Source organism: Saccostrea cucullata, unplaced genomic scaffold, assembly GCF_032062105.1.
Source record: "Saccostrea cucullata isolate Sc308-1 unplaced genomic scaffold, CSIRO_AGI_Scuc_v1 ctg160, whole genome shotgun sequence".
Classification (NCBI taxonomy): Eukaryota; Metazoa; Mollusca; class Bivalvia; order Ostreida; family Ostreidae; genus Saccostrea; species Saccostrea cuccullata.
The window spans coordinates 962666-988469 of NW_026938254.1; the positions used below are offsets into that span (position 1 = coordinate 962666).

Consider the following 25804-nt stretch of genomic DNA (forward strand, 5'->3'; position numbering starts at 1 on the left):
TTACAGGCTCAAGTTGTGTTACTGGGTGCTCTGTTAATTGCCATATTTAACTTTTTAATTGGAACCTTTATTCCTCCAAGTCAAGAGAAAGTCTTAAAGGGAATCACAGGTTATCAAGGTGAGAGAAACCAATCAATGGTCAAGAGGTATAAATAGACAAGCATGTGTCAGTCTGATGCTTCAGAATAAGATAATGCCACATGTTTCAGAGGAAGCTATCAATGCCACAATTTATTGATTACCTCCAGTAATAACATTTACACATTAACCTCCATTTCTTTATTCCAGGGACTGTCTTTCTGGAGAACCTAGGTCCCAAGTTCACCGAAGGAGAAAACTTTTTCTCTACATTTGCAATATTTTTCCCTGCAGCTACTGGGATATTAGCTGGTGCAAACATCTCAGGGGATCTCAAAGTATGGAAATTGTCTCTCTGATCCATTGACAATAGATATTTATAGAAGCCTTTTATTTATTTTTTACCTTGCATTGTAAGGTAGAGAATTATCTGAATGCTATTAATAATTGAAGGATACTGATTAGATGTTTGTTAGATGTCTGAAAGGAACCTGTTATTCTTTTTTTATTCAGATAAGCAGGAATGTTAAATAAGCTCACCTGAGTCAAAGTGTTCAATGAAGTCTCTTGTATACTTCAGTAAACCTTTTACATTTTCAACTTTTTCTCAAAACCAGTAAGTCATAACTAAGATTGTCACCAAGCATTCTTGGTATGAGATTTTTTCTTCAAATGAGCCATTACCTTTTCAAAAGGATTGGAGTTGAGAAACATTGAAAATATGTTCTCAAGAATCACTGGACCAGAAGAGACACAAGACAGAGACTAAGGTTGAGTGTGGGGTGGGGTCACAATTCAGGGTCCTATTTTTATGCCCCGCCATGAATATGGCCGGGGCATATAGTGTTTGCCATGTCCGTCTTCCGTCCTTCCGTCACACTTTGCGTTTAGCTCTGTTCAAAGCTAAGTTTCAAAGAAACTATCCAAGATATTTTCATCAAACTTCATATGCTGATAGATATTGATGAGAGCTATGCAACTGCATCAACATTTTTTGATCTTGACCTTTCCTTTGACCTTGACCTCACTTTTCTTAAATTAGTGTTTAGCTCAAATTTAAACATACCATTCAAGATGGTGTTATCAAACTTCACATGTTGATACAAACTTGCACGGATGATGCATCTAAGGATGAACACTACCAGACTTGCTTCGGATGCTGGATCTGACCTACATTTTCCAGATGAGTGACCAGGTTAAAGTTTTTGGAGCAGGTCCATTCCTAAGGAACTATAAGCTCTACTTGGACCAAACTTGCATGGATGATGCATCTAGGGATTAACACTACCAGACTTGCTTAGGATGCTGGATCTGACCTACATTTTCCAGATGAGTGACCAGGTTAAAGTTTTTGGAGCAGGTCCATTCCTAAGGAACTATAAGCTCTACTTGGACCAAACTTGCATGGATGATGCATCTAGGGATTAACACTACCAGACTTGCTTAGGATGCTGGATCTGACCTACATTTTCCAGATGAGTGACCAGGTTAAAGTTTTTGGAGCAGGTCCATTCCTAAGGAACTATAAGCTCTACTTGGACCAAACTTGCATGGATGATGCATCTAGGGATTAACACTACCAGACTTGCTTAGGATGCTGGATCTGACCTACATTTTCCAGATGAGTGACCAGGTTAAAGTTTTTGGAGTAGGTCCATTCCTAAGGAACTATAAGCCCTACTTTGACCAAACTTGCATGGATGATGCATCTAGGGATGGACACTACCAGACTTGCTTCGGATGCTGGATCTGACCTATATTCTCATTCCCAAGTAACTATAACCCTGCCTGAACGAAACTTGCATGGATGATGCATCTAGGGATGGACACTACCAGACTTAGGGATGGACACTACCAGACTAGCTTCGGATGCTGGATCTAACCTACATTTTTATTCCCTAGTAACTATTAACCCTACCTGAACCAAACTTGCATGGATGATGCATCTAGGGATGGACACTATCAGACTTGCTTCGGATGCTGGATCTGACCTATATTTTCATTCCCAAGTAACTATAAGTCCTACCTGAACCAAACTTGCATGGATGATGTATCTAGGAATGGACACTACCAGACTTGCTTCGGATGCTGGATCTGACCTATATTTTCATTCCCAAGTAACTATAAGCCCTATCTGAACCAAACTTGCATGGATGATGCATCTACGGATGGACACTACTAGACTTGCTTTGGATGCTGGATCTGACCTACATTTTTATTCCCAAGTAACTATAAGCCTACCTGAACCAAACTGATCAAATTTTATACACAAACAAATTTTCATGTTGCTCTGATAATAATGAACAGGAGGGCAACAATTATTCTTATTAATAATATACCAGGTATATATAAGTGCTGAACGATGTTTGTTTGAAACGTGGTCTTAGGATCTAGGAATGTAATAGAGGGTCAGAGTTATCAAAAGTCAATTTATAAGAAACATTGCTTAAAAGAATTTCTCAAAACTCTGCAGGACCTCATTCAGTTGTAGATCAGATCATAGCTTTGTGTGAGGATATATTGGAATGTAATCTAGGATTTCTACAGAAAACCAGTAAGCAATATCATAAGTTATTGAAATAGTGGTCCTTAAATAAGGACAGCGCCCCAATTGAGGAACAAAGTTTTATACCAAAACATATTTTACATTTTGTGGACATAATTCTCCTTGTATTCTAAATCAAAAATGTTGAAGTCATGTATTTCAATTTGTTGACCACAATGAGAGGTACATTTACTTGTGTCAGCAGGTAGAGAATGGTGACTCAGGTGAGCAATGTGGCCCATAGTCCTCTCTTTAAAGATGTTGATGAGTGCCAACATTTTTTTGCTTTGAATAATTTTTGTACTGTGTCTATGAATTGGAATAATTTTTAAACAGTATTTATTCTAGTAATTTTTATGTTCTTGGAAAGGATTTTTTTTTTATTAAGCTTCTGCTCACCTTATCCCCAAGCTATTATTTTTTGCTATTATTATGGCATACTAAATGTTTTAAAATTATGTCATGCTGAAGGGTTATGAATATTTTTATGGTTAATCTACATACTGTACTTTCAAAATTGTGCTTATTTAAACAGATTTTGCATAAAAATGTGAAATAGTTATGTGAATCTGAATTATGGTACATCATTTGAGTTATTTATCCACTGTTTATAGAATGCACAAAGAGACATTCCAAGAGGGACGTTCCTGGCTGTTGTTATATCCTCCATTACTTACATTGCCTGTGCCTGGCTGATGGGATCCTGTATACTGCGGGAGGCTTCAGGATTTGAACCAGTACATGTGACAGCCCTGATGTATAACAGTACTCAGAATATGACAGTAGACATTGTGAACATAACACTAGATGTCGTGAACTTGACCAGTGGGGTGGGGGTCAGTGTGATTGATCAGGCCAGGAACTGCAGTCTTGGGAAGGGTGGGGTCTGTACCAGAGGACTGCTGCATGACTTCCAAGTAAGAGCTCAGAGTGCAATAGATTACAAAATGAAAACTTTGGATTTGCTGAATTTTAGTTTTTCATATTCTTTTGTGTCAGCTAGTGATAAAATAAATATAAAAATCTGACATTGGATGAAATAAGGTAAACTTAAAGAAAACAGTGTTTATGTGTCCCTGCAGTATGTGATAATTCTATTTTCAGGCTATGGAGCTGGTTTCTGCCTGGGGCCCCCTACTCACCGTAGGAATTTTCTCTGCCACTCTATCCTCTGCCCTCGCTAGTTTAGTTTCTGCCCCCAAAGTCTTCCAAGTAAGAAACTTTTTAATGGAAGCTTCATACATGCAATGCACTATTCTTGGGCATTGAGAGTTCTTATCAATTTTTACCTCAGGTACATGTACTTGCATCGTCGCAAACCACGGCCAAAATGTACACTCCTCTCCCATCTGGCCGTGGTTGAACGAGGAGAGAATTCTTCGTAGCTCATTAAAATATTAACCAATGCGAGTAAAGCATAGTCGGATGATGAACTTTATTGCGACCTTTCAATATCCAATCGCAGTAAAGGAAATATTTCCTGTATACTGTTGACGTCAGTTGTTGATTTCGATTGCGATGGAAACAAAATTTGCCACTGACTGAATATGACATCACAATTGAGAGGCGTAAATATTCAAGATTACGACACTTTTTGTGATCAAGCAGCCACGGGTAGGAGAGAGCTATATATGCGGACTCCGGACCGTGGCTTGAGACGATGATGTACTTGCTGATATTCACATTTCCTGGGAAGTTTTCCATAATATATTTTATAGGACAAGTTTATAAAATGATCTACCTTAAAGGTTTAGAAATAATTCTGTAGAAACATGTGTAAACTGTGAAGTTATGTTACTACATTGTATTTTTATTTACATTTAAACTCTATTGGGTTATGAAGTTAAAACAAACAAATACTGCACCAACTTCATGTCACTGAATTGTGCCTTTGAGAAGTAGATGCTCTGTGTCTGGCAAATTACTCATACATAAAGAGCCTAACAGTTCTGCTACTTATTCTATATACACAAATAAAGGTACCTTTATGAAATACCTAAAAAGAAGAGTAATGAATGCCAATGCATAGTAATCCTAAAATATATGAGCATTTTAACATGTATATTGTTAAGTAGGCATGTTTTCAAAGTAGGTCTCAAATCTTCACATTTGGTTAACTTTTGGAATAAAAAACACCAAGTATATTTGTATTATGATATTTTTTTTTGGTTTTACCTGTGTTGTCTCTGTTTTACAGGCTGTATGTAAAGATAGAATTTTCCCTAAGATACATATCTTTGTTTTACAGGCTGTATGTAAAGATAGAATTTTCCCTAAGATACATATCTTTGTTTTACAGGCTGTATGTAAAGATAGAATTTTCCCTAAAATACATATCTTTGTTTTACAGGCTGTATGTAAAGATAGAATTTTCCCTAAGATACATATCTTTGCCAAAGGTTATGGTGCTAGTGAGAACCCTAGGCGAGCCTACTTTCTAGCTTATTTTATTGGAGTGGCATTTATATGTATAGGTAAGGATTTCTTTTTAGCTCTACTGGTCAGATATAAGTATTTTTTTCAAGAGATGATGAATGATAATTTATAAGTATTTTTCTGGCTGTTTACAGGTGATCTGAATGCCATAGCTCCAATCATCTCTAACTTCTTCTTGATGTCATATGCTCTAATCAACTACTCGTGTTTTGATGCCTCGCTTGCCAATTCCCCAGGTAAGTCTCACACATAAACATGTACTTGCTGGAAAATTACAAAAGTCAGGAGTTAAAGATTAAAAATTATAATAAATCATATTTTAGGATTGATTTAATAAGAAAGTAATATACAATAAGCTGATATAAGGAATATGTCCGTTGAAGTAAAACAAATTGAGAATATTTCATTCATCAATTTTCCTTTGATTTTTCCTTTGATTCACATTTCTCATTCTCTAAATTGAACCGATTTCTTTTGTAAAGGTTGGCGTCCAGCTTTCCGTTATTATTCCATGTGGTTGAGTTTAGTTGGTGCCTTACTCTGTATAGCTGTGATGTTTATTATGAACTGGTGGACCGCCCTCATTACATTCGTTATTGTTTGTGCTCTTTTTGTTTATGTCCATTATTCAAAACCAGGTGAGATATACAAGAGACCACATGAATCCTTAATGTAGGACTATTTTTGAATTATTATGAGTAATATTGTTTTTTTCTAAATTAGTTTATAAAGAAACTAGAGAATAAAATGTTTTGCAAAGAATACTTTTGTTATTGCATTAGATATGTGCTAAATACCTCTGGTAGAGACAAGTTATTAAGTATCCACCACCTTAAATTGTTGACAGGTAAATGAATTTTCTGTTCACTGTCTTTAACATTGCAGATTAATATCTTCTGTGTCTTTTTAGATGTAAACTGGGGATCCTCCACCCAGGCCCATGTTTATAAGAATGCTCTAAACACAACACTCAAGCTCATCTCTGTGGAGGACCATATCAAAAACTTCAGGTAAAATCACCTCTACAAGTCATCTTTGTGTTTTTGATCTCTAATACTGTCATCTCTCAAATTTTGCTTACCCACAAACCCTGACCCCATGATTCCTCAGTAAATAATTGGACTACTTGATAATCTCCCTTTATGCTCTCTCTCCTCTATAGACCTCAAGTGCTGGTGTTGACAGGTGCCCCGTGGACCCGGCCAGAGTTAGTGGACTTTGTTTATTCTCTGACACACAAGATCAGTCTGATGGTCTGTGGCAATATCATCGTGGTAGGTACAAGTTTCTCAATATCTCCAAATGTTAAGGTTTTAATTGTGGCAATATCATCATAGTAGGTACAAATTTCTTCAAATGTTAAGGTTTTAATTGTATACCACCTGTAGTTTGAGATCACTTTGTCTACTATCTGTCTGTCTGGGAGGTTACATGTGCTTTCACCATTAGCATAAAAAGTTACATTTTTAATTTCTCTGGATTTGATACATGACTCAGATTTTTAAAATGGCCAAACACCAAATGGAGTTTCAATGGTCAGTACATATTTAAAATTCTTTGTACATAGTAATGGAATTTCAAGTGACTAAGAAAACTTTAATTTCTGCTGTACTAAAAATTCTCTACAAGCTTTTAATAGGTATAGTTTTAGACATGTTTTGGAGAAAATCTAAAATTAATTCTCTTGATATTATGAATAGTGCACATGTAATTATAAGTACATTTCTTTGGAGAACCAGCAAGCAACACGTGACCTGTTATTCTTTAGTTTCAATTTCTCATCCAAGCTATAGTCCAAATTATAGACAGTAAGTAATTTTATGATTATACAATCATAAAAAATTATCAAGACAGATTCTTTTATTAACTAAATAAATTGTATACAAATTGAAAAATCTTCCATCTACAGGGAGATAACTCTTGTATTTAAAAATCTTTGTAAATTTATCTGTAGTGTTGTAGGAAAGCTACAATGCTTTTATGCACAAATAATTTAATTTTAGTTGTAACATTATATTGTATAACATAAGTTGCCTACGTCAAGTTACGTTAATTAAAGTGCATTACTTCGCTTGACCTTACTTTTAAAATATGTTCAATTTGAAGCCGTTTTTGGAGGAAAAATTGTCTAATTGTCTACACTGAAATTAAATTATAAAAAATGAAGCTTATTTTAACAGTTTAATGTTATAACATAATTTGGGGCAGTTAATGCTCTTTTTTACCGCTATGTGATTTATCAAGCATAAACTGCCGCAAGTTATGTTATATTGTATTATACACTACTTTGAATAAACAAGATAAAATCAGCATTATGGTTTGTTGGATAATAAATTCGGGAAGTATTTTTTTCTGTGATAGGGCACCCAGACCGATAACCTTAGACATCTCCATGGCAGTCGTCCCAAGGAGGCCTATCGCTGGTTAAATCAGAGAAGGGTCAAGGCCTTCTACACTTTGAATAAACAAGCATTAAGGTCAGTCAGACTCTCTGTATACCCTGTATCCAATGTACTTCTACCAAAACATAAAGCAGGCTTCAAATATAAACATGAACAATGATTGGATAGTATAGTCCTGTAACACTAAGATACCCTATAAGCAAGCAAAAAAAAGCCAGTTCTTGTGTATTAAAAGAAAGTAATATAAAGTGTAATTGCCATTTCAGAATGTAGGTATTGGTAAGCTGCGGCCTAACATTCTGATGATGGGCTTCATGTCTCGCTGGAATGACCCTGATGTTGACCAGTGTGAAGTGGAGGAGTACGTCAACATTGTTCAGTGAGTACTACTTCAGGTGTACACTAGTTATACTGTAGTTGCTGTGGACTAATTATAATGTAGTCACTGTTCTGTGTAACTCAATTCAATGAATTATTTACATGTATCTATATAAGGAAAGTGTGATTCACTGCATACAGTATAGGGTGAGTTCACCATGCATCGGACACATACCTTGCTTCGGACAACTTTAGGCAATAAACTCTCTTTCAACTCAAGAGTTCTGTGTATTTATTTGTTTCTGTCATAAAGACAAAGATTTAAATTTTTTAATAATACCGATTGTGTTTATCATGTTATGATAAAAATACCCCGAAGATGGCCTTGAAGTTACGTCATATTTTACATCATCAAAGGGGAATAACCCGAAATTTATGATTTTGCAATTTTTAGAGTTATCGTTCTTTTAAATTCGACTTCCACGGAAAAACTTTGGTGAAAGGGATTTGTAATTTTACATAAATTATAATTAAATTTTACTTCAATGTTTGTTTAATTCTTATTAGAGCTGGTTTTTACTAGTATGCTATTTTCACCGTACATCGGACACAAATTAACCATGCATCGGACACTTTTCGATGCAAAGGTAAGCACTATCATTTTCATACAGAACCCAGCTGACAGCTGTTTTTTGCGGAAAAGGAAAATAAAAACTCTATATTTTCAGTCAAAATACAAGTTATCGATATATTGGAATTTTACTCAATTTATTTCTACAAACCAGAGTATGATAAACCATGAGAAAAAGGCGCGAATTACGGCATTATAAGCATTTTAAAGCATTTCTAAGGCAGAGTGAGGTATCGAGAATCGTTCTACTTTTGTGCAATAATATCGTCGAATAAATTAAAGTTGAGGGTTATTTCTTAGATAAAAGATGAAAATAAATCCATTTCAAGGATTTTAAAGCACTGTGATAAAGGTATGATAGTCTATACTGTCCGATGCATGGTGAACAATGTCCGATCCATGGTGAATTTTCAGTTTTTCCTAAAAACTCGATTTTTGGGGATATTTTCTCAATAAAAGGCATATAATTGTGTCCCAAATTGATATTTTAATCACAAACTAAATGTTAAACTCCATTTTGATAATTTTCCGTCGGTAGCGATACCGCTAGAACTTGTTGAAGTACAAGGGTATCCGATGCATGGTGAATTCACCCTACATGTAATTTGTTTAATCCAAATTCTGAGTACCCGGTAGTCCAGAATTTTGACCATTTTGGCTTTAAATTCAGTTCTGTGCACTTCTTTCACATCTATAGTTTAAGAATTCTTTGTAGTTTTGATCCTCTCTTTTCTGTAATCCACTCAGACAGCTGTAATGGTCCCAACTACTCATAATTAACAATTATTATTTCTTTTAATCTGGCCTGAATCAATTTTTCTATCAAGAAACTCATATTTGAACCATGTAGCACATGATATTTGCTTATAAGTAAACAGATTTGACCCTGCCCTTTACAGCAGTATATTGTTGCATTCCATTTGTTTGTAGTGATGCCTTTGACCTGGAGTATGGAGTGGGAATTCTGCGATTGAAGGAGAGATTGTCGTGTGAGACGGACCCTAATGAGAGCGAACCGATCGAGGACTCGGTGCATCATGAAGGAGACCCGGACGGTACGTATAGAACTGAGGATAGGACTCACAAGCTTAATCAGCAGTAATTAATGTTAACATACATCTAATAAGAAGGACATTCAATGATGAATCTTTAGGTATTTTGCTAGATTTTCTTCTTTCATGAATATTATCAATTTTTAAAACAAAATTAGAATGTCTAAACTGAAATTGAGATCTAAATTGTTTAAGCAAGGAAATATAATTTTACCTGTCAAATGAATTAGATCTATTCTTAGGATATCTGCTTGAAACACAGAGATAGACTATGGAATACACAATGTACTTTGTTTCAGGGAATTAAAATAATGATAATTGAATAATGTATAAAAGCCAAAACTTTGATTCTATATATGAATTTCTTAATCAGATCGACATCCAAAAGTTAGGTTCAAATTGACAAGAAAGCGTAAGTAGCCTCACTTTCAACATAGCAACCATCTTTGAAATTTATAGTGTTTCGGCACCTCTTACAGCACCTGGGTCTTTACAGAAAGTTGATTTTTTTGTTGTCAGTGGTGTTAGGAGTTGCTGATAAAACAGATTGATTTACCTCTGATGTCCAAGTAGACATGTAATGACAGAAATAGAATGTTTGATTCAGGTTTTGTTCTTCCTTTTCAATATTTTAGTAATGAGATATTATCAATAGTGAATTGTCTTAGTTGGGAATTTTATAGTTGAATGGGTGCCTAGTTAGCTCACCTGAGCCAAAGGCTCATGTAAGATTTTCTAATCAAAGTTTGTCATCCATCTGTCTACCTATTTGTTTGTCAGTCCACCAAAAATGACACATAGAGTCCTCGAGTAAACTGAATTTGTTTGTTCTAATGTAGGGTCCTGCTTCCCTCCTTTCCATTTGGAAGATTTTCATGAAAAGTAAACAAGATGTCAAGAAGGGTTTTATAAAAATCCTCTTCTCCTAAAAACACTTGACCAGAATATTTTTTTTTTTATAAAAGATTCTTTCATGAGTGAAGATTTTAATTTCTTTAAATCATGGACACAAAGATAAGATGGGGCCATAATATTTATAATAATAGAGTTCCAGTTTGGTTTAGTTTTGAGCCCTAGGATGGAGCCACATACCCCAGTAAGAATATAGAGGCAAACAAATCTTGCTCAAATCTGGAGAAGCAAAACTTAGATTATGATTTTAGCCTATGGGCCTCTTTTAGCTTTTATTTTGGCAAAAAGTTATACTCTTTTAAAGGCTGCAGTCAAAATAGACATATTCTTAGCTTTCTAAGATATTTATCTTTGCCATGTAAACAAATTCTATCAATGCTGTTTCAAACACTGAAGTCTGCAGTTCTCCAAAAAATTAAATTAAATGCTATGTTAACATTTCTGAAGGTATGATACATACAAAGGCTTAAGCATGTAATTCTGAAACTAGATTTATAAAAATTAAATACTTCTACATGAACAGCATGTTTCTTTGATTCCAAATCACATTAACCTATTACAAATGTATTTTTGGTTAAAATTGTTTACAACATTAAAGAAGAGGTCACTATTGCCATGATTACTGATATTAAACTGTACAAAATGTATGGAATATTCTTCACATAACAAAATCACTTGCCACTATTTATGATAACAACTGTATATAAAAACAGTGGGTTTTTTTTTAGTATTAATGATATTCAATAGGCGCACTTGTTTCAGACAGCCAGGGGATGAACCGGTTCACTTTTATCACATGACATATTGACCCGGTCAATGTCGCTGAAACGAGTGAAAAATAAGCGGGAAATGGCTGGTATTGGTGTTGTTGCTGTAAAAAATTCTCTGAACGCACGAGGACATCGATTTAGTGGATATATTTCGTTTTAATATTTACTAGATCCATTCAATGTACAATCTGTGAATTTGGAGCATATCATGCATATATAGGGCCTCGTTACACACAAAACTGAAAAGCAGCTTTAAAATTAAAAAAAAAGAAATGGTGGTCGTGCAAATATAAACAAACATGTTGTAAAAGTCACTTATTATCTCAGTACTGTATGTTTATTGACTCTCAGACTACGGCAAATGATAAAAAACAAATATTTTACTATCAAGAACATTTCTACCTCCGTTTTCGGCCATATTGCTTTTCATTTGGCTGCTCGAAGTTTTTCAGGCGATCCGGGCTACTTTCTGACCGCCTGGCGGCTTAAAAATATTTGAAACAAGTGACTTGCCCGCTTCCGAAATATTAACCGGCTTGACCTGGCTAATGAAACAAGTGCGCCCAATATTCTTATCCACTCAATAAAGCACAATTTTGATGTTGATTGTGGTAAATCATTGAATTTCACTAAGGAAACACTAACAAACAGAATTGTTCACAGTACATGTAAATCCATGTACTTTCTAAAGCTTTTAATTAAACGTACATGTACATTACCAATTTTATATTTTACTTCTAGTAATAAAATGTACATATTTGATTATGGCAGATATAAAATGTTCTAAAGCTGTAAACCAACTTTTATTCGCGAGAAATTTTTGCAAGGTTTGCAAGAACCTCATCACCACGAATATTTCTTGCCACGAACCGGTTCTTAAAGTCTGTATCTATAAACAACAGATCCAAAAGAAGTCTTGATTGCAAAAATTGATCATCGGGAACTAGTTTACCCCGGTAAATCAGTTGTCGAGAGTAAAAGTTGGTTTAGAGTATAAGATAATGAAGAATTGCAATGAGCTGATATTTGACTGTAAATCTTTTAGATGATGAGGAGGATAAGCGACCTAGTTCCCCCAGCAGTCCCACCATGCTGCGCCGCGGAAGCTCCAGCTCCGGTGACAGTGAGGCAGAAGAGAAGGACGTGGTTGTAGATATGCCAGCGGAGGTCAAACCCAATAACTTCAAACAGAATATCAGAAACCGCTTCGCCAAAAAACAGAAAAAAGGAACCATTGATGTCTGGTGGCTCTTTGATGATGGAGGTGTGTTACTTAGTTTTAGGATAAATCATATATTTTTATTCATGCTATTAAAATGAAGCTATCTATTGTAAAAATGGCTAAACCATAATGAAGGATCAAGTACAAAAGAGAACTGAGTAAATATTAAGTTTCAATATATGTAATGAATGTACTTTTCATGTTAATATATGTAATGTAAATTTTATTGAGTGAAGCCCCTGTTTTGTAGGGTTGACCCTTTTACTGCCTTATATCCTGTCCACAAAGCAGTACTGGAGAAGCTGTCCACTGAGAGTGTTTGCTGCAGGAACCAAGAGAGGAGAAATCGACAGGGAACAGAGACAGTGAGTTTAACATTAGACAGACACAAGGTCATATAGAGGTCAAATAGGGAACAGAGACAGTGAGTTATACCTTAGAGAGAAGGGCTGACACAAGGTCATATAGAGGTCAAATAGGGAACAGAGACAGTGAGTTATACATTAGACAGAAGCACTCACACAAGGTCATATAGAGGTCAAATGGGAAACAGACAATGATTCATACATTAGAGAGAAGGGCCTACACAAGGTCATAAAGAGGTCAAACGGGGAAGATAGGACATTGTGACAGTAGGACTTACACAAAGAAAAACACAGGATGGGGGGAGATAGGATACAGAGACAGTAAGATGTATAAATTTTACAAAAGAAGAGGGGAAAATAGGACAGACAGTATAACTTACAATTTTTAGCTCTTCTGAGCCAAAGGCTCAAAGAGCTAATGCTATGGCCATTTGTGCGTCGTGCGGTGTGCGGAGTGCGTTAACTTTTTAGAAAATGGGCCATAACTCAAGAACGCCTTGGCCAATCAGTGTCAAATTTGTCACAGGGTATCCTTGGCCCAAGGACTACCATTTGTACTAAAATAAGGGTTGGGACCCTTAAACAAGGGGAGATAATCAGGAAAACAAAACCAAAAGTACTGATTGCTAAAAAATCTTCTTCTCCAGAACCACCAAGCAGATTTTCACCAAACTTACACACAAGGATCAGAATATGTTGAAGATTAAAAATTTTTCAAGGCATGACCCTGGGGCAAAGGGCGTGGTCTCAAGGTCACTTCAAAGTTGACCTAAATTTACAATTGATAAAAACGTTTATATTTCGCTTACTATAAGGACTAGGATCATCAAATCTTGTAAGTTGATGCATCTTAAGACTTCACATAGTTAAATCAAAAGTAGGTCACAGTGACCTACTTTTTTAATTTTGCGGGCATTTATTTTCAAATTGATTTGAAGGCATATTTTGGACACTTTAAGGCCTATGATCATCAAACTTTGTTAGTTTATGCATCTTGGGTCCTTGAACAACGTCAACTTAAAAGTAGGTCACCTTGACCTACTTTTTGAACTTTATGACTTATCCTTTTTAAAACATTTAATTCCATTATTGCAGACACTGAGAGGGTTAGAATCATCAAATCTTGTAAATTGCTGCATCTTGGGACCTTAAAACATATTTATAAAAAAGTAGGTCACTGTGACCTACTTTTTGAATTTTGCAGGCATATGTTTTCATATTGTTTAAAAGGCATATTTTGATTACCTTCAGACCTACGATCATCAAACTTGGTCAGCAGATGCATCTTGGGACTTTGAAAAATGTTGACTAAAATGTAGGACACGGTGACCTACTTTTGACATTTTATGGCTTTATTTTAGTATCTTCGGTATTTATTGGCTAAGAATCATCAAACTTTGTGAGTTGATGCATCTTGGGTTTTCGGAGAGTGACGACCAAAAAGTAGGTCACAGTGACCTACTTTTGACATTTTATACCTTTATTTAAGTATCTTAGGTATTTATAAGCTTAGAATCATCAAACTTTGTGGGTTGAAGCATCTTGGGTTTTCGGAGAGTGACGACCAAAAAGTAGGTCATGTTGACCTACTTTTGACATTTTATACCTTTATTTAAGTATCTTAGGTATTTATAAGCTTAGAATCATCAAACTTTGTGGGTTGATGCATCTTGGGTTTTCAGAGAGTGATGACTAAAAAGTAGGTCATGGTGACCTACTTTTGAATATCTCGGATACATATTGGCGGAGAATCATCAAACTTTGTCAGTTGATGTATTTTGGGCTTTCGAAATTCGCCTACTAAAAATTAGGTCACAGTGACCTACTTTTAACATTTTATGGCTATAATTAATTATCTCCAGTACTTATTGGCTTGGAATAATCAAACTTTGTCAGTTGATGCATTTTGGTTTTTCCAAGAATGTAGATGAAAAAGTAGGTCAAAGTGACTTACTTTTGACTATCTCACATACTTACTGGCTTAGAATCTTCAATCTTTGTCTATTAATGCATCTTGAGTCCTCAGAAGACTTCAATCTTAAAGTAGGTCATTGTGACCTACTTATGTTTTTTTTTTATAGCTTTATTAAAATATCTTCAGTTATAATTGGCTAAGAATCATCAAACTTTGTCAGTTGATGCAACTTGGCTCTTAGAATACTTAGGGTTAGAGGCTTCAAATAGAAGTGATAGGTTGTACAATTTATCAGAAGAGCGATTCAAGGCCCTTGGGCCTCTTGTTATTACAAAAGAGAAGGAGCTAGATAGGAAATACAGAAATTAGGGCTTACACTTAAAAAAATATAATGGAGATTTCTTATTTGGTGAAATAAAACTTTTTTTTTTCCAAATACCGTAAAATCCCGTGTATAGAGTGCAATGTTGTAAAAGACGCACCCCCCAACTTTGGGGGTCAAAATCCTGAAAAAATCGCTGGTCCTAAGTAAAAAGCGCATCCCAAAAATGCAGAATTTGGATGTGACATTACTTTTTCTAGTACAGTAACTTATAATGAAAAATTTACAAATCTCAAACAAAAGTAGAACGTCAGTTTTTTCACTTTACACATTCAAGTGTGCATGTGTGAACATTTTAATTTAATCTTTGTAATAGTTATCTAACAAGAGATAATAATACTTGATTATTTTCTTTTTAATTAATTCCAAGCCAAGCGTGTTATCAATTTATGCTTACCAGTAGAATGCATATATACAAAGCGCGTGTCAGTATGTACGTAAACAAAACTGGGTCATACCCAAGCGATATTAATGTCGAAAATTTGGCTTTTAGTAATTAAACAGTTCTTGGTATCCATTGATAATTTTCTTGAATGTAATTGACTGTTTTTACAAATACATTTATATGTGCTTACACTGGCTAGTGTTTTAATAACGCAGGTTTTGAAGTGATAATTGTTATATAAACAATGGTCATGGCCTACGTATCAACGGGCCAATTTCATTTGTCACTGATCGGCGTACGCCGAATTGCGCCGGTCATATGACCAGCGTAAAACGGCTAAGAGGCAAATGAAGTAAACTGGCGAAAACATTTTTTAAAAGTGAATAATCACGCTAAATGATAATCAATTAATTGAGTTTTGTCCCTTTTTACATTATGTCTTTGTAGAATTATTCGAAATTCAATTTTAAAAAAAACCCATGGACCTCATAAAAATTTTATTTTTCAGAAAATAAAAACATATTTTGAATATACGAATAGAGATTTGCTCAAAATATGCAAACAAGTAAAGAACATGTCGATTTGGTAAAAAAGTATCTGCATTTTCACAGTTGTTTTCTCTTCCCGCCATAATTTTAAGACTGGCGATTTCCTCGCCGGTCATTTCAGACCGGCGCATTCGGCGTACGCCAGTGAACCTTCCCCGGTCAAATGAAGTAAAAAGCCGGGTTACGAAAGGTCAAGCGGCGCATTCGGCGTATGCCGGTATGACAAATGAAATCCTACGATAATAGACTGAAGTTAAATATAGCAATGACGCGGCAATAGAATCCCTAACGATTTGTGACTGGAATTACATATCTAAAATTTAAAAAAATAAAAATAAGTTATAGAATTGAGAATAATTCAGAAAACATCAAAAAGATGATAGCTGTTGACTCATTTATAGGTATTAATTAAATACATATATGTCTTAAGCGACATGCATTTTGTTGATGATATAAGCGACGGTAGTTCAAAATGGCGGAATATGCAATGGAAATAAAATATAAACAAAGATCGTTTTTCATCAGAATTTAATTTTAGAAACGGTTTTCTTTCTTTCAGCACTAAGGGTATATGTTTATTTCTACAACAGATAGGGCCAATCTGATTAAAATCAGATCCTCGATCCTCTCCTTTGTTTTTTTATTGTCGCTACAAGTGTAGCGACAATAAAAAAACAAAGGAACGGACCGAGGATCTGATTTTAATCAGATTGCAGGTAGGGCTTACGTATATAACTCTCTGAAATTAGAATAACTTTGACGTAAATGGTTACAAAGGATAATCAACTCAACTCAAATGGATCAGGAAAATGGTCCTCGGCACTGCGAATGTAACCTGAAAAAAAGGGGGTTGAATTTTGTTCCTATGTATTGAGCGCATCCCTACTTTTAAACAATTTTCTGACGAAAAAAAGTGCGTCCAATACAAGGGATTTTACGGTATTTACAGTGTAACATAACACAGTACTTTTGACTCTTTCATAACCTATAATTGGAATTGTGTCTCAGTCTTAAACATTAAATAGTGCTGTAGAAATTCTCTCCTTATGTTTTCAGAATGGCGACCTTGCTGAGTCGATTCAGAATCCAGTGTGAGAAGATGACGATTTTGTCAGACATTGGAAGATCTCCGTCAGAGGAGAGGTGAATGAAACAAGTCAAAAGGCCACAATGGACGATCAAAGTTTTATATAGGAATATATAGGAAAAATCTTTAAAAATCTTCTTCTCAAGAACAACAATGCCATGATTGGTCATATTTATATGGAAGCATCCTATTGTAGATTCAAGTTTGATTAAATCCTGACCCCTGGGGGCAGGGTGGGGCAAAAATGAAAGTTCAAACTTATAAGGAAAAAATCAGTAAGTCGAAGAAATACATGTTTGTAAGCATCCTTTGTAGATTGAAGTTAATTCAAATCATCTCCAAATCATTGATTATGATTAATATGATTTGATAATTCAAATCATCCCCCACTTCTTCCTTTTAGGGGTAGGTTGGGACCACATGCATTTAAGCTTTTCAAAACTGGATTGGGTTTTGCCTTTTTCATAGCCACAGTGCTTAAGTGAGCGATGTGGCCAATGGGTGGCTTGTTTAATCTATAGAATCATTTGTCTTTTAATTAAGAATAAATAAAATGAAACCTTGCGCAATCAACTGCTATTGCCTGGACATACAGATAGGTCTTAGATACTGGTATGGACATTTTTAAATTTACTGAATCACTTAGCTGGCTAACTGATTTAATGAACTTCACATCATGAGCAATAAAATCATTTATATATTATTTTTAATTCATTTCTTATATAAATGTTTCCTGTGATAGATCCATGTAATGCTCACAGCATGTTTGTAGGATACGGGGCATCTGGAACAAAGGTTGTACCTGTTTTACATTAAGATAGAGGAAGGGTGTTTTTATATCTAGTTATAGAGTGATGTAGGGGCTTAAGTACAAAGCTTAAGTTTTACAAATTAAAAGGGATGCTTGTGTACAAAATATGTATTATTTTTACAGCATGAAGAATTTTGAGAAGTTACTGGAGGGTTGGATGTTGGATGAGGATAATGGGGAAACTTCAGAAAAATACCCCTGGAAAATCACAGAGGAGCAGAAACTGTTCTTAAAGGATAAGGTAGGATACATGTACAATCAATGCACGAATCAGCAGGACAGTCGGATTATAAAATGGATTCCTTATTATACATGCAGTAACTTGATTTGTAATGTCACTTTTGGTTTGATTTTAGACCAAGAGAAATGTCCGTTTGAGAGAGTTGTTGTTGGAACATTCTAAAGATGCAGCACTTATTGTTATGTAAGTTTTTGTTTTATTCAGAACAATCTATTTCATTGTTAAAGCGGCAATACGGCTGCAAATCGTGTGCTTTTTCGTTCAAATTTACCCAATATATCATTCAGGAATAAGGTAAAAAGTTGAAGTAAGCATTTTGAAAAAAATAAAAATTTTCTCCTCATACAAAATTAACGTAATCAGAATCTGCAGGAAAATCAAGGATCGTACAACTCAGATCTGTTTACTTGTACCACGTGAATTCTAAAATGGCACGTGCATACAATGAAGGGTTTACAATTATAATGGAATATTAGGTAAAAGCAATTCTCAGAATCAAAATATCTTAAATCTCCGGTAAATTGATAGTAGCTAACATTTTTAGTCTGCATTCAGACAAATTTAACATGATTAAGTACGAATGTTGACGTTTTGTGTATTGGGGTGCAGGAAAGGAAAATCCACCAAATCATTATACGTCAGCGCGGCAAAATGTCAAACAAAATATCTTTCTGCAGTTCCAATACAATTTGCACTTCAACTGGCAATAATTTTTATATGTCATAAGTGCATTTTTTATGTTGAGTTTACACTGAATTCTTTTTTCTTTGAAAGCCATGGAGATACGAGAAATGATAGCATGTATCAACAAACCTGTAGGGTAGAACTTCGCGAGCCCCACGTGAATGTCGCCGATATCCCGTTTCTTCTTCATCCAATGATTATATTAATCTCCCAACTAAATTTTTGTCAGGAAAGTTGGTTTTTAATTTCAAGCCCTATTTTTTGTTTTGTTTTTCGTTTTGGTCGACTTTGTCAATGTAGCAGGCCTACCGGGCTTCCCTCTCTTACCATGCTGTTCTGTTTATGAAAACTATACGCATGCGTCTATAGCATGGAATGTGGAAACTCGAACACGTTGCGATGTATACATTTATGTACCATAAATAATTATTAATTTTAATGAAATAATCAGAATTATTTACTTCTGAAATTTGTAATTTTTGAAAGTGTATACATTTATGAGTATGAAAAAAAATCCAAATCCTATAGGAAAATTTTAACAAGTCTGTTTTTGAAGAGGTGCGCCATATTGTCACTTTAATATTCTTTAATTCTCTCCAATATGCTTGAAGTTAAAGAATTAAAGGTTTCAATACATATTTATTCAAAGAATTCCTGGTAAATGCTTTCATTTTTTTTAAATGGGGAAAAATTGATGAGGCATTGCAGGAAAAAGACACATTCTTAAAGCCATAACTTATACAGGAATTGTAATCCCATTACAGTAAAACTCGGTTATAACGAAGTCACTGGGACTTATGAAATCAATTCGCTATATCCGTAATTCGTTATATCCGTATAAGGAATTCATGAAATTCATAGAGTTTGGGATCCAAAATGACTTCGCGTTATCCATGAATTCGCAATATCCGTGTTCGTACTAAACGAGTTTTACTGTACCAACAAAAAAAATATATGTAGCCATTTTATTTTGAATATTGAGATCTGTCTTTAAATTATTTATTAAGAGTGGGTGAAAGCACTGTATGTATAATCTTGTATTATTGGTACATACATGGACAAAAGAGCCATAAAACAGTTAAACTTAAGAAACCAGGATGTAGCTAAATTATTCATGGTCAAAGATAAACAGCAATTGATTTTCTTAAGGAATTAAGGAGAAAGCAATCAGTGGATGTAAACATAAAAATTTCCTTACTGACTTTCAGGACATTGCCCGTGCCAAGGAAGAGTACGTGTCCAGCTGGTTTGTACATGGCCTGGATAGAGACACTGACCAAAGATATGCCCCCCATCTTACTCCTGCGAGGGAACCAGTCCAGTGTTCTCACGTTCTACTCCTAACCTCTGGGACCAGTTCCTGACCCGGTCGACCTTAAAGTCACAGAGAGTAGATAACCTATGTCTTATTTGTGCATAATAGTATAAGCTGCTATATTCCATTTAATTATGATGCTCAGGTTGAATTTCAATGTTTATTTGTTATTTTGGAGGAATGGTTTTATTTTAAGGTCACCTGAGTCACACAAATGACCTATTGCTATCTGTCTTTGTCTGCTGTTGTCCATCGTGTGTGAACATTTCATTGCTGACCTTAAACTCTGGAAACCAATTTTGATATAAAAATAAGTATTGTATCTGGGTTTAGGAGGAAAACATCCTCACTTCATTTACCCTAACATTAAATTTAGTTTCATTATGAGAAATAAGCTCGTTTCTGTAGAATATGAAATAAAATAAGCTCTTTTCTGTAGAGTTATGAAATACAATTTATATTACAGTTAAGAAAAGGGTTCACGATATGGTTAAGGAAATTTGGTCATCTTTTTTGAAAAATATTTCTTAATATATTTTTTTCTCTGGAACTTTCCTTTTCTCCTGGACTTCTGGGTTAACTTTGATAACAGTGAGCAATAAGCTATAGCTTAAGCAGGTTTTGTGAATTTAAGACCCAGGGTAGGGACTGCTTAACATTGATGCTTGTGGACATCATACTTGTAAAATCACATTACAGGTCCCAGGATCATGAAACAGATGTGACTTAAGTCAAATTTATAATCGCCTGTAAAATGTTTATTTATCATTGAATGAATCTCTAATTTTGCAGATAACAACACTTTTGTAAAGCGATATTAAAAAATATTTTAATTTTTGTCTGCTTGACTTAATTAAAGTTCTAGCACAACATGAATATTTTGACTTAAGCTTAAGACGTTTCATGATCCGCGGGGCAGGTGTTTAAGACTTTTTCTTTAGTTTAACAAACAATTTTGAAATAGTAGTAAAGATAGAGTTCTTTTCTTAGCTTTGCTTAAAAATACAGATATTGATTTATAACAGAAATTGCTATTTTTGACCCTAAACGCTAACCAAAGCAACCTGAAGAATGTTCAAGACACACAGTTAGCCAATTTCATTAAGGGTAGAACTACTTTGATACTCAGGTGACCTTCTATACCCATCTAGAGCCTCTTGTTGAATCATATGTGAGCTTTAGTGTGTGTTATTTGTATATAAATGTTATGTGTATATGATATTTGATGGAGTTCCCATTGCCAGCAAAAGGTTGTGATACGATTTTCAACTGCCATATGCATTATATTCATGAGCTCATCTTAGACATTAAACAATTCAAGTAATAAACAGGCACAAGAAGAGTTGGTTCATTACAGGACATGAGTTTCCTACATGTAGAACTGTGATTATTACATGCAATTTAATACATGTATTTACCCTCAATAACTGCATTACATTTTATGCTAAAAATTTGCTGTACAATTTTATTTGTTAAAGTTTTGACAAAAGGCATTTCAAGTTTTTTTTTATCAAGATATTATGGAATCTCAGTGAATTCAGATTCTAGTTGCTTTATTGAATAGCTGTATTGTGATGAACTCCTCCTAAATTGAGTTTTCCTTACCAATGATAAATTTTTTTTCTCAATTTTGTTTCAACTATTGTTTTGGTACGTATTTGTCTCATATGTGTGAATTTTCAGTTTGTTGACAAATATGTCTCATTTAATATTGGGATTTTTCAGTAGCTACAAATTGCACATACATGTGAAGAATTTGATTGATAATTTTTGTATTTGTACATAAGAGTATTTTGATTTACTTAGGGATTGTTATAGTTTATTGTTAAAAGTTGAGCTTTTATGAACTGTCTCACACATGTTCAGAATGACTTGCTATTTATAAAATGAGCTACGATTTTGTCGTTGTTAAAACTGGTGATGGGGAATTGCTGATTCTATGAAATCATATGTTTGATTGTCAGGGGGACATCATTTGTTTGCCAACACACAGAGAGTGTCAATTAAAAAAGTAATTAATTCAGAGACTCTGAACAAGACAAATTCAAGTAAGCAAAATTTGATTGACATCAATTTAATTTGGCAGAAGCAGTGCAATACTACCTGGTGTTCAATGTGGTTGTCATAAATGTAATAATAAAAAAAGTTTAAGGACAAAAAAAAAATAACGTAGGGACAGTGGCATTTATGAAAGGCATTAAAGGTGCGTATTTATTTATTGTTTTTTAAGTGTATAATTTCTTTCTTGTATAACGTTTTATTTGAAAAAAACAAAAATACTGTTAAAGATCAAAGTCTTATCAAGAGAAAGATGAGGTACGAAAGCTTTAAATACTAAACATGTTAGATAAATACATGTAATAAAGTTTTTGACGTGATAGTTTAAGTGTACTTTTGAATGTTATCAAGTTAATATACAAACAAGTTCAAAACTTTTTTTAAGCTTTCTCAGTACAGTGTTCAATGTGTAGGTTTAATATGGACAACAATTCAACAGGTTTGCATAACTTTAATTTAAAATACATTTACTGCTGTATCTATTTTTAAAAATGGTTATTTAGTTATAATTCAAAACAAAAAACAAAAACAGAAGAGTAATGAACCTGGTAGACCTTTTTTTTAAATCTGCAAAACATCTCGTGGCATGGCATTTATTTTATCACAAATATGATATTAAAAAAGATAACTATTTATTTAAAAAAAAAAATGTTATGTCCTTATTAAGTATGATACAGAACTTCTTTCATTTATCACCTTGTAATAATGGTATGATGAGTTAACATATATATACATGTATTGTTTATTTATATGTTTAATTTTGTATTATTGGCCAATGTTTTTGATTGTCTCATGTCTTCAAATTAAAAAGACGATTGCAATGTGAATAATTTAAATTGGTGCCAAAAAGGGGATTTTTTCTTTTCTTTATGCAGTAAGTTATGTCTGATCTTAGAAAATGTTACGTTTGTAATTATTTATGTGGAAGCATCTGTATAAAAATTTTATACTATTTTGTACTTAAAAACCCAAATGTTAAGATTTCTTTAAAGTCACATAATGTCTCTATATAAATGTTTTTTTTTTTTTTTACATTTTCTTTTATTTTTACCTCTTAGTGTTAAAGATGACAAGTTAAATAAAAACCCACAATGAGCTCTAAATAGCACACTTAGCTCAAATTAGCAAAAAAGAACAAAGTTAAAAAAAATTCTATATCTACTCAGAGCTCTATAAACCAAGGGAAATAAATTCTACACCTGTCCTCGGGTATAAAAGGCAATGGAGAACAAGCAAAACTTTCTAAATTCTGAGCTCTAACTAGCTTAGGGGGATGAACAAAATTATATACTTACCTTAATATTCATATCTCAAAGGTAGTACATGTATAAACCCAATTTTTTCAATCTGTTACATGTGTAAATAAATGATCTGCTGTATTTAAAAACTAGAGCAAAAGTGATTTTTAAAATTCATATTAAGGATAATTATGCAACAATGATTTGTTTTGCTTGAGATTAATATTATCTGATTCAAGTTACACACATTCCATAATTTTGTATAAAAATGACATTTATTTTTTGAGGAATTTCAAACTTTTGTTCAAATGCATAATAATGGTTATATTTGATACTTGCACATACCATATGGTAGTATAAGACACACCTCTTCAGTTAAGTACTAGATCATATTAATTTTTTAACGAATATTTTTAAAGCCTTTTTCAGTGGAAGGACTCCTTTGTTAAAATGTATCAATATCATTGTTTGTGTTCTTTTATGTTGCAATATTAAGACCTGCAATTGTGTATTTTTTAGCACTCTGAAGAAAACATGTGTTCATTTATTAAAAGAATCTCACAAATAATTGTTAAGAATCTCAATAAGCGTATAATTTATAAATTTGGTAAATAAAATGTATAAACTTGTTGCTTTGAGTGATGCTTTATTATATTCAGGGTAGAGAAATTTCAGAGGTCGTCAGTTTTTGCTATGATGAAGCTCATGGGCTTTTGATGTATCATGAGTTGTGAAATATCAGATGTCTAGCTTGTCAATGTATTATGTGTCTGGGCGTCTGTACTGTCAGTGAACTGCCAGTGTTTCCATTGATTTTAGGGCTGTTTGTGTATCATGTCTGGTGTGCTGTCAGTGTATCGTGTCTGGTGTGCTGTCAGTGTATCGTGTCTGGTATGCTGTCAATGTATCATGTCTGGTGTGCTGTCAATGTATCATGTCTGGTGTGCTGCCAGTGTATTTTGTGTGGTGTGCTGTCAATGTAATGTGTCTGGTGTGCTGTCAGTGATCATATCTGGTGTGCTGTCAGTTTATCTTGTCTGGTGTGCTGTCAATGTATAATGTCTGGTGTGCTGTCAATGTATATGTCTGGTGTGCTGCCAGTGTATCTTGTGTGGTGTGCTGTCAATGTATTATGTATGGTGTACTGTCAGTGATCATATCTGGTGTGCTGTCAATGTATAATGTCTTATGTGCTTTCAGTGTATCATATCTGGTTTGCTGCCAGTGTATCATGTCTGGTCTGCTGTCAGTGTATCTTGTCTGGTGTGCTGTCAGTGTATCATGTCTGGTGTGCAGTCAATGTATTATGTCTGGTGTGCTGTCAGTGTATCATGTCTGGTGTGCTGTCAGTTCATCAAGGCTGGTGTGCTGTCAGTGTATAATGTCTGGTGTGCTGTCAGTTTATCATGTCTGGTGTGCTGTCAATGTATCGTGTCTGGCCGTCTGTACTGTCAGTGAACTGCCAGTGTTTCCATTGATTTTAGGGCTGTTTGTGTATCATGTCTGGTGTGCTGTCAGTGTATCGTGTCTGGTGTGCTGTCAGTGTATCGTGTCTGGTATGCTGTCAATGTATCATGTCTGGTGTGCTGTCAATGTATCATGTCTGGTGTGCTGCCAGTGTATTTTGTGTGGTGTGCTGTCAATGTAATGTGTCTGGTGTGCTGTCAGTGATCATATCTGGTGTGCTGTCAGTTTATCTTGTCTGGTGTGCTGTCAATGTATAATGTCTGGTGTGCTGTCAATGTATCATGTCTGGTGTGCTGCCAGTGTATCTTGTGTGGTGTGCTGTCAATGTATTATGTATGGTGTACTGTCAGTGATCATATCTGGTGTGCTGTCAATGTATAATGTCTTATGTGCTTTCAGTGTATCATATCTGGTTTGCTGCCAGTGTATCATGTCTGGTCTGCTGTCAGTGTATCTTGTCTGGTGTGCTGTCAGTGTATCATGTCTGGTGTGCAGTCAATGTATTATGTCTGGTGTACTGTCAGTGTATCATGTCTGGTGTGCTGTCAGTGTATGTTGTCTGGTGTGCTGTCAATGTATAATGTCTGGTGTGCTGTCAGTTTATCATGTCTGGTGTGCTGTCAATGTATCATGTCTAGTGTGCTGTCAGTGTATCATGTCTGGTGTGCTGTTAACGCAGAGCTGCCAACCCTTACGATTTTTGCGTAAGGCGTACGAAACCAGCGTCTAAAATACGCCTTACGATTTCTCTCTATATTCTTCCGATTTCAGTTTTTTTCTCGTTCCAAGTTTATAATACCGGTATTTTCAGGTCTCATAGCTAGCAGTCTATAGTTTCTACTATTATAATATATTCATAATTCTTACAACGCTTGCTTGTATCATCGTTTTGGATTTAGAAGGCCGATCACATTCATGTCAACACTTGCCTGTATCATCGTT

General features: G+C 34.6%; 1 protein-coding gene across 1 annotated transcript in view; it reads left to right on the top strand.

Annotated features, from left to right (window-relative positions):
* Positions 1-24026, top strand: part of LOC134249816 (solute carrier family 12 member 3-like) — a 34930-nt gene extending 10904 nt beyond the window's left edge. Inside the window, exons 6-25 of the mRNA XM_062732187.1 lie at positions 7-118; positions 289-416; positions 3238-3540; positions 3728-3835; positions 4974-5097; positions 5194-5295; positions 5542-5697; positions 5970-6069; positions 6222-6333; positions 7421-7570; positions 7728-7840; positions 9341-9465; positions 9836-9874; positions 12190-12408; positions 12617-12731; positions 17018-17104; positions 17983-18100; positions 18216-18283; positions 19993-20798; positions 21019-24026. Of these exons, the coding sequence (XP_062588171.1) occupies positions 7-118; positions 289-416; positions 3238-3540; positions 3728-3835; positions 4974-5097; positions 5194-5295; positions 5542-5697; positions 5970-6069; positions 6222-6333; positions 7421-7570; positions 7728-7840; positions 9341-9465; positions 9836-9874; positions 12190-12408; positions 12617-12731; positions 17018-17104; positions 17983-18100; positions 18216-18283; positions 19993-20128 (2415 nt within the window). The 3' untranslated portion in view covers positions 20129-20798; positions 21019-24026. The remainder of the gene's footprint in view (positions 1-6; positions 119-288; positions 417-3237; positions 3541-3727; positions 3836-4973; positions 5098-5193; positions 5296-5541; positions 5698-5969; positions 6070-6221; positions 6334-7420; positions 7571-7727; positions 7841-9340; positions 9466-9835; positions 9875-12189; positions 12409-12616; positions 12732-17017; positions 17105-17982; positions 18101-18215; positions 18284-19992; positions 20799-21018) is intronic.
* The last annotated feature ends 1778 nt before the right edge of the window (positions 24027-25804 follow it).